Genomic DNA, 13,419 nt, shown 5'->3' with positions numbered 1-13,419 from the left:
CTAATTACTATTGAAAATTTCGAAATGAAAAATATATATTTTTTAATGTATACTCCATAATTTAGGTACTTATTATATACAAAACGAAACATTAACAAAAAAAAAAAGATTCTTTATCTGTTAACAAGGCGAAACAATTCGTTGTGATGAAATCATGCGGCTGGTGTATGGAGTTCCTAGAAGTCATTTGGACTTGATGAAGTATTTCTCAATGTCCTGATCGTTGTTGATCATCTGCAGACCATGGAACGTCTCCTTGATGTAACACTTTCCAGCATCTCCGTCACCTGGAAACAAACAATTTCATGATTAACTTTTAAGATAATTGTCAGTGGCGACATCATACCCAAGCTTCCATCACAAATGCGCTGAGTAAGCAATTTGGCCAGAGCTTTGAACAGTTCCTTGGTGGCTATTTTTCGTTTGTAGTAGGGATTGAGCCACTGCACCACATTTTTGCTCACATCGTTCTTTTGCTGGTTCTTTTCTGGTTTTGTGTCCTTTTGCGAACTTCTTTTCGAGTCGGATTCTTTTTGATCCTTTTTCTGGGAAGAAGAGTCCTTTCTTTCTGCTTTCAAGTCTTTAAGATGCTTTTCCGATTCTTTTGGCTCACCCCTACTAGGTTTCAAATCTCTCACTCTATCTTTGTCGGATTTCGCCTCTTTCGGCACTTCTTTTTGAGATTTTCTGTCACTGCCTTCCTTTTTCTCAGATTTCTTTACGTCATCGTCTAGTGTTACCTTTGGTTCCTTACTGTCTAACTTATTTTCCTTAAACTCTTTTTTGTCCAAACTCTTTTCTTTAAGTTTGTTTTTTTCCAACATTTCTCTGGCTGAAATGAAACCTAGTGTTTCAGGTTTGTAATTTGACTTTTCCCTTTTCTCCCCTTCCTTAAGCTTATTTTTCTCTAACATTTCTCTGGCCGATATAAAGCCAACAGTTTCGGGCCTATTTTCTGATTTATTCCTATTTTCATCTTTTTTAAGAACAATTTCTTCGGTTGGGCTGCCTAATTTTTCTTTTCTTTCATCGAGCATTTGACGGGCAGTTTTAAAACCAATAGAATGTGGATCAGTCTCCTCGTCAGAGTCGCTTTTAAAGGAACCAAATAGGTGCTGCATGCTGGACGTTGTCTTTTTTGATTCTATCTCTTTGGATTGGTTTTGATGAGAAACTCTTTTCCTTCGATGGGTGTCATAACTTCCATCGCCGTTGGACATCAATTTGAATTTTCTTTCGCCAATTATGCTATCTGGCTGACGATCGAGCTCAACTTCAGGATCAGTACTTTCTTGGTCCATGGGCTCGTCTTTGACATTATTGGTAGAATTTTCTTCAGTATCCTTCACCTCTTTGTCGTTCTGAATTTCTTCGGGCTCTTCTTTAATAACAACATCTTCTTCGTTAGACGAATCGGATGGTTCCTCTTTAATCTCTTTTTTGAAAAAGGAGGATATCGAAGTCTGCTTGCTATTCTCCTGTTTGAATCCCTTTTTTTCCTTCAAGGCTTTTGGCACCTCCTTAAGACTTTGGGGTCTCTGTTCTTCCAGTTCTTTTAGTTTCCTCTCAAAATAGGCTACACTTCCACCAGTCCAAGCGCCTTTGGAGCTAGTTTCCGGCTTGGGAACATAATCCAGCAAAAGCGGCATTAATTGCGTCTTGCCTGTCAGTTGTTTAATGGTGGAAATCTATAAGGAAATCAAATATATTAAATTTTTCGATATTTTGATGTAACCTTTTATTCAAACCTGTTTAACTAAGGCATGTCGGTACATATTGGCCACTTTATGCTGTCGAAAAACCTCGTACTCCATATCCACTGCCATGGCTTCATAGTCTTTGTATTTAAGTACACTTCTTGGCTGCTGATCTGGCTCCTCCTTGCACTTTTCCACATTGGCCTTTAGTGCATCGATGATGGCTGTGAGGTATTTCTCCCTGTGAGTTGACTGAAGCCCAGCGATTTTCTTTTCAGTGGCCTCCGCCTGTCGAATGCGAGTGATTTGGGCGGCAGTTTCCTGTTCCAGCTGCCGAGCTGCGCTGATTTGTTTACGTAGCTTGAACTGCTGCTTTATAAAATCCTCGGATTCCTTTTTCGCTTTTTTGGCCATGGAGGAGTGACTCTGGCCGGAATCGTCACCTGAACCGGATTCACCGTCTGCGTACTCCTGGGCAGCACGCTTTATTCCAGGTCGACCACCTAATAGATTGGGGTTAGGAAACAGAAAATGACTTTCACAGGAATATTGATAAAATGGCATTTCCAAAGCTTACCCTCATACAAATCGGCGCAATCCTGCAGCGAAATGTGTGACTTGAACGTATCATCCATACACAATCTGTGGAACATCTCAAGTGCCTTCTCCGCTTTCTTGGGGCGCTTGCAGACATCACATTGACCATTACAATCCGGAGCAGGATCTCCGAAGAAGTCAGAAAAAAGCTTGTGCCTGCAGCTTGTTCGCTCGCAGAATTCAGTTATCTTTTCAAACTGTTTTAAGGCCCTCTCCGTGAGTAATTCCTTATCGCCACGACCCCTCGCTCGGTGGGCATCGTTTTGCAGCAAGAAACGAATACTCCGGACATCTTCCCGTCCGTAATACAATCTACAATACGACTGCAAGCCATCGCGACCAGCGCGACCAGATTCCTGATAATATGCAGCCACATTTTGCGGCACATCCCAGTGGATAACGAAGCGCACGCTCGGTTTATCCACACCCATGCCGAAGCTATTGGTGGCGCATATGATGGGTTGATCGCCCCGCATCCAGGCTTCTTGGACCTCGGTGCGTTCCCCTGTCTTCAGGCCGGCATGGTAGGCCACTGCTCCGATTCCCTGCTTGGTCACTCCTATGGCCATACGTTCCACCTGCTCGCGAGTTCGACAATATACAATTCCACAACCCCTTTGCGGTTTAGCTTGCTCCTTGAACTCTTTGGGATCGCCCAAACAGTGTCGGGCAAAGTCGGCTAGGTGCTGGAAGTCATCTTCTATCGAGTTCTTGTACACAATGTCGTAGAAGAGGTTCTTCCTAAAGCTGGGAGTGCTGAACTGAGCCACGGGCTGGTGGAGGCGTAGCTGCTTGTATATGTCCTCCTTGACTTCCCGAGAAGCTGTGGCCGTCAATGCCAACCAGGTTATGTCCGGGTATTTGGAGCGCAGCTCGCCCAGTTTCAGGTAATCAGGCCTAAAGTCATGACCCCATTGGCTGACACAATGGGCTTCGTCCACTGCAAAATATGCCAGTTTTTTATGATTATAAAGTGTTTGGAGAAGCTCCTGGAAAAATTTGGTGGCAGCCTGTTCCGGGGTTATGTAGAGAAACCTCAGGTTCGTTTTCACGGCCCGCAAGTCCATTATAACACGATCCCTTTCCTTGGTGCTCATCTTGGAGTTCAACGAATCCGCTGGCACCTTTAGTTTGGTCAAATGATCTATCTGATCCTTGATCAGAGCCAAAAGCGGTGAAAAAACAATGGTTATTTGATTCTCGGACATCAAACCGGGCAACTGGAAGCACAGGGATTTACCCGAGCCCGTCGGCATCGACACATACACATCCTGTTTTTCTGGAACGGAATCACGAGAAGTATTATCTACGAGATTGGGTAAGAAGTTGGCCCATATTCACTTTTGACAGCACACTTCACGGCCTTCTCCTGCAGCTCTGATTTGAATTTCGTGTGGCCGAAATGCTTTTTCAGCGCCTCATGGACGGCGCTTTCCTGGGTCATTCTTAAGCCGACGTCCTACTGCGTTCTATTTAAATAAACATTATTTTCTTTGGGGCAAAAACTCGTTGCCGCCAAAACAGCTGGCTTAGCGATGGGTAATGCGGCCAGCTAGTGATGGCAGCGCTGGCGAAGGTAACCGATAGTCCAAATGCTTATGGATGCCCCATCCCTGCGGTAAAATAAGGCCAACACTACGTTGTTTAAATTTCGATGATATCTGTAGAACTTTGTCTATAATGATCTCTTTCCACACAGTCCATCCCTTGGAAACGGTTGGAATTATCAACAAATGTGAAACTCCGATTTCCGCAGAGCACATCCACCTTCTACCTTCTGATTTCAGCTGATCTGAACAGCTGTGGCTCGTCAAACCGGAGTTTCACTTTTTTCAAAAATCTCAACGGTTTTTCAGGGATGGACTGCGAGGAAAGAGGGTTGCACCGCAGAAACATCGGCTAAATATCGCATAAATTAGTCCGTCAAAGTCCGTAAAATTTTAACGGCGGACTAACTGGAAAATTTTTAGAACGCCAAAACCTTATGGACCTTCTGTTTGAAGAAGTGTGGAAATTGGATGGATCTCTGCGGAAATACTCTATTAAGCCTAGTATTCAGATCGACGAAATCCATACGCCAGCTATACGAGTTGAAAGGCAAATAACCAAATCGACGAAAAAATACCAGAAAATGGCCAAGCGTTGCCAGATTTCTCTTGGTGAAAGTAAGAAGGCGCAAGGAATAACAAATCTATAATAATCTTTGAAGACAGGATATTTGTCGGATCAAAAAATGGACGAAAAAACCAAAAAAAAAACTCAGCAAAATGTAGAACAATAATACAATGTTGATTACAATATGTTCCCGATCCATATATGTGCCACTTTTGTTGTTTTGATTAAATGTAGTTGCTAGTTGGCACGCTAAATTTGAATTGTTTTCCGATTGCCAACAAGCACAGCTGACTGACAGTAAGACCGTCAGAATCAAAACTTTGGTCAAACTAAAAAGAATAAACTTTTACGCTGGCGTATGGTGCTCTGTGGGACTAGGCCATAACGGGAAGAGCATCGATAGTAGTAGCAAACTATCGATTGGCAGTTGTCGTGGAGATTGAAAAACATCGGTGTTTCCCCGCCAAACATCGATACCTTATGAGATTTGTCCACTGCTCGCAGTCGAAAATTTTTGGCCGACTCGCGAGCACGCTCTGTGCTGCTTTCTCCCGCATTTCGCTTGCTTTTAACTCGCCTTTCGTCGCGGTGCGTGTGTGTTCGTGAGAGTGTGTGTGTGCTGGCAGTGCGTGTGCCGCGCCGCTATTTGTTAATAGTTATTAATCCCGGCTTAATATCATGCCTGCACTTTAATCGCCTCTGAGCAAACGACCAAAATTATAATAATAATAATGCCGGCAAACAGAGCAGTGAATTAGTGTGCGAACTGTTTGTGTGGGTGTCTGCCTTGCCAAAAATATTTACCGCAAAATAAACAAATACAAGCAAAGCGTATTGAATCCCAGTCAAAGCCAATCAACAACAAAAGCCGGCGAAATAACCATTCTCGCTCTCTCTTTTCCAAAAGAGAGTTATTTAAAGTTTTAAAATGCAAGGGAAACAACAACATGAATATCTGCACTGCAGAAGAAAAGCAACAGCATCAATAACCCCCCGCCTTGTGATATTCAGCAGTCCGCTACTTCTTCTACTGCTTACCACCCACTTTCCAGCCACCGTACAAGCCGATAATGGCCCCGTCCCCCAAGTGGCCGCCCTTGCCGCCCCAAATCCGGCGGGAGGCGTGGCAGGAGGGTCCTCGATCATCGATCAATTCAGTCCGAATTGCAGTGCTGTGACGCACATTTTCCAGGCGAGAGGAATCGATGCCATCGAGATTCCCCAGAAACCAAGTAACGGTAAGTAAATAAAAGTTTGTTACTATTTGAAACTTTAAAAAGTGAAATTATTTATGTATAAATAAAATAAATTATAAAAATTATTATGCAGTCAGAAGGAGTTGCTATAAAGTTAGTTTCACTTATTAGTTTACTCATTATCTCTTATTGCCGACTCTTACGCTTTGCCAATAAAATAGCGCACATTTTAATTTGATGTGATAAGAAAACGAGGTCTTTACATTGGTCAAAGTGCAAATATAATTGAAGTTTGGTTTGGTTGTCACTCATATTGCAAAAATAACAATCAAATGAGATTAAACATAATCAAAAAACAGACCATAAAATATAAACAACTTTCTAAGCATATGTAATTTTAGATGAAAGGCCCTAAAGCTAAAAGATAATAATACATTTATAAGTTCACATATTAGCATTATCCATTTCATAACATTGCTAAATCAGAAGAGATAAGAAACAAGTTTGTTTCACAAAGGAACAAAGAAAACTCTCGTTCGAATTTTGCGAATCCGTGATTCATTCTGCTCCTTCAACGCGTCTTGAGTTCTCCTCCCGAACTTTCCTCCCCCTGCGCCCCCTGGAAGGAAATGAAATTCCACGCAAATCAACTCGAAATGCGAGTAAGCAGCAGCACAAGGTAGGCTTTAAATAAGAGAGAGTCCATCGAGGAGAGCGTGTCCATCCCAGAGATCTTGGCGCATGCGTCGCCCGCTCATCGTAACCCTCTGTCTTTTCCCTTCTCAATCCGAAACCCCTCCTTTCCTAAAGGGGGAAAGGGTTCCAGTTTCCAAGACCAGTCCAAAAGGCAGAAGCAGCCGCAACGAAAAATCTCAAGAAATTCCTTTTTGATGAACAAAAAAAAGAAAATAAAACGAGAAGAGAGCCGCCGCACAGTAGATCTTCGTTGGCGTGAACTGGAGTATTTAATTATTTATTTATCGATAGTTTATTCTAGTTATATTTTCTTAAAAATTAACATTTTTATTTGTTAAGGGCATAAAAATAGACCACAAATTTAAAGTAATTTTACATTATCTAAAAAAAATATGATTATTCTTTTACCTTAGTGATTAATCAGATAATTTAAAGAGTCAAAACTTATTTTGTTTTCATAAGTAAACAATTATTTAATAAAAATTTCTTTGAATCATACATATTTAACTTAGTTATTCTCTACATATGTATATAGGGAACTGAGACTGCGGAGCCCCTGTAAAAGGCTTTTTGGTCAGTGGAGGGGCAAAAATGTTGTCACACCGCTTTTACACGTTGTTCGATGGGTGGATGTGGATCGTCGAAGAGGGTAAGGGAGGACCTAGTCGCGACCTCGATCGCCTGTGGGCTTTAGTTAATTTGTATAAATCCTGAATTAATCACGCTTAATTGCAATAAGTTGCGCAGCGTTCTCCATTCCTCTTCGCTCGCCGCCTCTCTCTTTGTTTGATTTGTTGCCAGGTAAACTGTTGCAGCCTCTGCCCTTTGCCCCTCGGCCCTTTACCTGAGCCCTGCCTTTGTTTATTTTTGGTTTTCAACGTTGCCTGATTGGTTTTTTTTTCCCCTCCTATATGTATGTTTTCCTTATTCTTTATCTTTTGGTCAAATGCACTGCGCGTTGCGTTGCGTTTCGTTCATAATTTCATGGAAATGCAGGTGGGGGAGGGGGCGATGAGGGGGCGGGGTGTGGAACAGGTAGAGTGGTCAGTTCTCGAGTTCCCTTTTGTGTTGTCTTTGATATTAATCAAGGTGTCATTGAAATCGTTTAAATTATGCAGTTCAGGATTTTTATTCTCTGTCGGCATTTTTATATGAACCTTTTACTTCCCAAACCACTTGCTCCCCGCCGTTCAACTCCCAGTATCTTTAGCACTAAGAATAACAAATAAAATGTTTGAATTTGTTTAAAAATCTTTTTTACAATTTTTTCAAAACCTTTATAAATTTTGATTTTGTGCGCATATAATATACTTATATTTTTGAGACCTGAGAAATTTTAAAGTTATATTTATATTTATAAAGGTTTAATATATGCATGTACAATATTCTATTGTAAAAAAAGTTTGATGTGAACTCCAAATATTTTCTAATATTTATGAACACTTGATTTAATTAAATTTTTCTGTGTGCACAGCTTCTCTCTCCATCTTTGGCCGTGTGAGTCATAAATTCTTGTGTTGGGCCCTCTCTTCTCATTCGTTTCTTCTCATTCCCAATTTTATTCCCTTTCCTTTCACCTGACCCCGCCCCTTGCACCATGTCCGCCTGATAAGCGCCAGCATTTAGATAAAGTTTCCGACGTGTTCTCAGGCCTTTTTGAATTGCTTAACTGGGAACTACTTTTGTGATAGGTGTTTATAGGGTTTTCTGGCTGGGGTTTCGTGGCTATGTAGGTTAGCAAACTGGTGAGGCTGTGCGGCTGATAAAGTCCAAAATACCAAAAAAAACTTTGACGTAAGAATGTACGAATGGAAAAAATTCGTTGGAACGTAGACATTTTGGGGCCACCTTATTGTCATAGGGAAGTTATGGGAATTATTTTGGTTAGCGTTTTTTTTATGTTAGTGTATTTTTGAAGTAAAATATGTAAATACAGACTATACAAATAATTTACTTTAAACTAGTTCTAAAAATAATAAAATTTTTTTTAAAGTTTAATCAAATCAATATGAAAATATGTATAAATACTAGGATATCAATACTTAAAAGTCACTACCGATTTCCTAACCGGAAATTTCTTGCATATATTCAAAGTGAAATTTCGATCAGTCACGTTTAAGTGTTTTGGCCAATTTCCCAGCTTAGTCATCTTCACACTTTAGGTGCATTCCTTTCATTGAACCATGAAAAGCAACAAACATTCGGGAACAACAACTGCATGGCACCTTCCGTGCTGCACTGACAAACAACAGCAACAGCAACTACAACAACAGCTGCCACTTAAACGCTTCATTAAAGTTGCACTTCCTGTGCCACATCAAAAAGCTGTGCGAACCCACTTTAACCCCCTGACCATCGTCCTCGGCTCACCATCATCATCATTGGAAGGCAGGCACTTAGCTGAAATTGTTTGCACAATTTAAACAGTTCACAAAACATTAAATCGTTAAAAATAATATCAGAGAAGCGGCCAAGAGAGACTCAAAGAGAGAAAAAGATTGGCTTCGTTGATCGCAGGTTTAAATACCCTTTAAAGAAGATGAAATAAGTTGTAGGATATTTGTATTATTAATTAAATTAAATAACAAAATATTTAAGCGTGTACTAAACTGGTTTGTGAATATACGTAATGTTTTGTAAGTTATACACTTCTTAATGACTCGTTTAATTTTAACTAAGAAATATATGTTATAAGAATATATAGGTATTACTTAATAACTAAACAAAATTATAATACATTTTAGTTAAAGTTTTAAAATCTTTTTTTGCTGCAACAATAAGTTTACACATAAGTGATCACCTTGTTTCCTCTCATTCTACCTCTTTCCCATCTCTACCCATCCTTGTCTGCCCTTTGCCAAAAGAAATTTGCAGCGAAACTTATTTTTGCTCAGCTGCTGTGGTTGCCTGTCTCTCCACACCGAAAAAAATATTATGACCATTTTTGAACTAAAATATTTAATATCAATTTTAGATATTTGGATGATTAAAGCAATAATTTAATTTAATCTTCAACTTAAGAATTGGGAAAAATCTCCAATATAATCAATATCTTTATTTCCGTGCACTGTTGCTCCACTTTGTTGGCGTCTCCTTCAGCGGCACTGCATCCGCCGAGTGCCCCTGCCCGCCCCCTTAAACCACCCGCTCCAAGGCAACCGACCGCATGACTATTAATCATTTTCCAGCAACCAAAACTAAATGGCCCCATCTCGCTCTCCCCTTCTGTTTCCCGTCCGTTTCCCTCTGTTGACCCTTTTTTTGCATTGTCGCATTCCTTGGCCGTGTAAAAAGAAGAAACGAAGCGAGCGGTTTATATGGCACTATATCATCATCATCTTCATCGGCGTCGTCGGCGTGTGATCATGTGATATATACTTCTGCAATTGTTGACCATTGTATGGAGGATTGGGCTTGGGTTTCGATTGGAATGCAGATTAGATGGGGGCAGGGGATATAAACGAGTAGGAGTTGCTGTCTAGAGTTTGTTTATGAGGTCATAAATTGGTTGAATAAAGGGTTTGTTTTAAGGGCTATGCGAATATTAAATTATCTGAAATTTATAGGGACTTTTAAGATTTATATAGTTTGGATGGCAAAATTAGAGGGGTTAATAAAAATTAAATTACTATCATAAAAGATTACAAAAAACCAATCAAATAACATTCATTGACAAAAAGTCAAAGATAACCCACTAAAACACCTAATACTTGGGTTAGCCAAAGCTCCCCAGAACATTGAAATCCGCGATCATGATCGATAGCAAAACTCTTTCACGCGATCTCTTCTTTAATGTGCCATAAAAATTACTGAGTTCCTTGGGGCTGCTTATACCCATTGAGATCATCGCTTGGCGATCTTAAAACCAGCTGTGCTATCTGATCCATATATCGGCACTGGCATCCCAGACATTGCGCCTACAAAGTCAACACTTGCCGAGATTTCTCGCTCTAAAGATCGGAGATCTGGGCAATTTCGCGTAATTAGCTGACAATGCTGACACAAATGGGATCTCCCAGGCAGCTGCTGATTCTGCTGCTGTGACAACAAAGGCCGAATCGTCAGCAAATTTTCTAAGAATGAATCCTGCGGATCGCGGATGATTCAAGTTGGATTCGAGCAAGGGATAAAATGAAAACGAAACCGGCCGATCCAACGACTTAATTGCCGGCAAGTGTCGAAGGAGGATACCAAAAATAGGTAGAGAAGAGAATCCCAGACTCTCGGCCAGACTTCCAACATTCCCAGTCATCTCGAGCAGGTCAAACGTGGCCACTTTATGGAGCGAGATAACATTTTGCCTGTGTGGTCTCACCTCAGTTGCCGTCTCTTTCTGCTCGCTCCGTCTATCTCTGTCTTTGTCTCAACTCCTTAAACAAGTTCTCGGTGCATTCCGAGTCCATTTCGTGCCTTCATACCATCCGAACAGTTGAAGCAATGACTTTCATATATGGCCAACGTTGAAATACCTTTTTCGGGAGTGCAGCCAAAGAAAGAAAGAGAAGCCTTAACAGGGCTGAACAGAGATAGGTAGAGGTAGAGCTTGCATTTTGTTGTTAATTTATTTTTGTGGTTTCTCTGGACCAACTTTACCCCAACACCTCCGTGTAAAGATCAAGAAATGCCTTTCAAGGATATTCCTTTGGTCGAAAGCATTTCGGAAATGTGGTTACACTTTCTCACGGTCTGATTTTCTTTTTGTCATTGCGCTGTAATAACATATTTAAAATTTTTATTAATTACCATTACTAAACGGATTATTTTAACGACCAAAAATTTATCTTTGCGTTTTTGTGTTTCCTACATTTTAAATATTTAAATACTTTTCTATACATATTACTTGATTTATTTTCTCACGCTCTGATTTTTTTTGGAGTAAAGATTACGCAGTAGATGGTTGGGTAATTACATAACGTAAACCCCAACAATTTGCCACGCCCCTAAAATGGTAGCTCGGAATAACAATTACGTTTAACATGTTTATTAATAAGCCAAAGGATGGTTAGAGGGGAACAGAGTGGTCTCAACCATTTGGCGGCTTCATTTAACCAAAAAGATAATTAAGTAGTTAACCAGCTAAGAGCCACAGATGAAGCTGTGACCGAACCTCCACTACCTTGTTTGGTACTTCGCTGGGAAACTCCTACCCCACAAATCTCCAACCTTTTTAGCTTCACCCACTTTTGAGTCTCAAGCAAATGAAGCATTAAATCGTGCAAACAAACAAGCGAAACCAACTTACAACTTCAACAAAGTTATAAATGCCGACTCTAGATAATAATAGTACACAAAGTACAGGAGAAGAAACGGCAGAAAAAGGGGAGTGGCAGTTGGGAGGAGACAGCCAGCATTTACATAATGAGCATGTTGTGGGTTAAGACTCTTCTCTACAAGTTCTCCAGTCTAGAAATGCCAAGAAAGCAAAGTTTGCAAAAGATTAAAGTAGAGGCGAGTATGAAAAGGGGGGTCTGAAAGAATGGGTTTAAAAAAGTGGGAGGTTCTTGAAAACTTTGTTAAGAAATCTTAACTAAGAAAAGTAAAAACAAAGCAGACGGTAATTAAAAGAGTGGAAACACTTTTTGTAAAATTATATTTTGCTTAAAACAAGTAAAAATTACCTTTGCTGCTCATGTTTTGAGTAAAAACTTTTAAGGAAAATTTAAGAAAAACCTGCATACATACGCAGTTCAGTTAGATATGAATCTTTTGAAGCTTCTAAAAAAGTTTTAGTTATATGAAGAGTTTTTACTGTTTGTTTCTCATGTAGATTCTTAAAATAACTTACCCTTGAAATTGATCTATAAAATTAATCCTTGAATTAGTTCTGTGGTAAAATGCTGGCCTCTTCTTTTGCGATCCTCATTACCCATTTCGATGCACCGACTCCCTCAACAACCTCCAGTTGGTCACAGACGGTTTTTGGTCTCCCCTCCAAGGCAGATTCTACGCTTCCCATGGACCAATACATGGCAAGAAAAAATGTAGATGTTCACAATTTAGTCTTGTTTTTAAAGACTTTTTTTTTATATTGGCAAGCAAAAAAATATATAAACGTTTTGACTTACTCTGTCAAATAAAAATATTATTCAACCATTTATTGTCCAATTTGAGCATATATTTGTTCCTGTGTACCCAGTATCCAGACACCGTCGAGTGCCTTCGGTTATTTTCATTGCCTGGCGAGCATGACGAATGCCAAATTGCCGGGGCCAACAGCTCAGGAGAACCGAAACCCGCCGGCCGCTGGGTTCGAGTTGATTTAATTGGGTCACATGAAAGATTTGTTAATTTGCGCCACCTACTTTGATGGCGCGTTTGCAGATAACACTGCCCGGCGAATGGAGGCTACGCCGGAGAATGTTTGGCCCCTCGGAAAATCAAGATGTGAGCCCAAAATCTCCAGCTCCGACTGGCAGTGAGCCTGTAATTAATGCCGGACCTCTACGTGCGTGCCCAAAAGTTCATTAAATGGCCGGACCGAGGTACGAGAAGGGCTCTTATCCGCAGGCCCAGCCTTCAACTTCATCAAAGGTCGTTTTCCAGCTCTGATCTCCTTTTAGTGTTTTGCAATTACAATAAAATGCAATTGCCTGTCCGGCTTCTGCCGCTTCGGATTCCATTTCCCACAGTTCGTTAAGAGTTCTCCATGCAAATCTCCGCCTAACCTTGCCCATTTGTTATGCGTTGTCCTAATCTGGCAAATAATGGTATTCAATTAGTTTTGGTCCAGTTTCTGTTTATTCTTCTTCAGCTCAAGTGGAGAGATGAATGTGCTTTGTGTATGGAGGGCAGATTACCGTGGATCAACTCAAGGAGATTGCTTTTGTATGGACAAAGAATGCTGTGCAGCCAGTATAATCTGCCCCTTCTCACCCTACGACATGCTATTAAATTTGTTGACAATTTCATTATACCACAGACCTCCAGGCATAAAACACATTAAACGGTCGTAAAAAAATACCCACAAAAATTCAAAAATTAATTTTGTATATAAAATATTTTACCACGACGGGTTGAAGCGTTGTTCAGAGGTCATAAATTTGTGGGTTTTATTGACCAAAAGCTACCGGAAACCCGTCAGCGCCTCCCTCCTCTATCTCACTCTTTAAGGTGCCGAT

At 40.5% G+C, this 13,419-nt stretch overlaps 2 protein-coding genes across 2 annotated transcripts in view; one reads left to right on the top strand and one right to left on the bottom strand.

Moving 5' to 3' along the window:
* Positions 1 to 4: 4 nt before the first annotated feature.
* On the bottom strand, positions 5 to 3,743 carry LOC108143242 (ATP-dependent DNA helicase Q5). Its single transcript, XM_017267540.2, has 5 exons — positions 3,636 to 3,743; positions 2,275 to 3,573; positions 1,749 to 2,200; positions 347 to 1,688; positions 5 to 287 (listed from the first exon to the last, which is right to left on the bottom strand). Exons 1-5 carry the CDS (start codon positions 3,736 to 3,738, stop codon positions 184 to 186), a joined length of 3,300 nt encoding a protein of 1,099 aa, XP_017123029.1. The 5' UTR covers positions 3,739 to 3,743; the 3' UTR covers positions 5 to 183.
* A 1,179-nt stretch (positions 3,744 to 4,922) lies between these two features.
* The window catches only part of LOC108143237 (glypican-6), a 41,710-nt gene continuing 33,213 nt past the window's right edge, over positions 4,923 to 13,419 (top strand). Inside the window, exon 1 of the mRNA XM_017267535.2 lies at positions 4,923 to 5,647. Coding sequence (XP_017123024.1) covers positions 5,338 to 5,647 — 310 coding nt within the window. The 5' untranslated portion in view covers positions 4,923 to 5,337. The remainder of the gene's footprint in view (positions 5,648 to 13,419) is intronic.

Source organism: Drosophila elegans, unplaced genomic scaffold (assembly GCF_018152505.1).
Source record: "Drosophila elegans isolate 14027-0461.03 unplaced genomic scaffold, ASM1815250v1 contig_208, whole genome shotgun sequence".
NCBI lineage: Eukaryota > Metazoa > Arthropoda > Insecta > Diptera > Drosophilidae > Drosophila > Drosophila elegans.
Note: the sequence above shows the minus strand (reverse complement) of the source record. Positions and strands in the feature narration are given on the sequence as shown.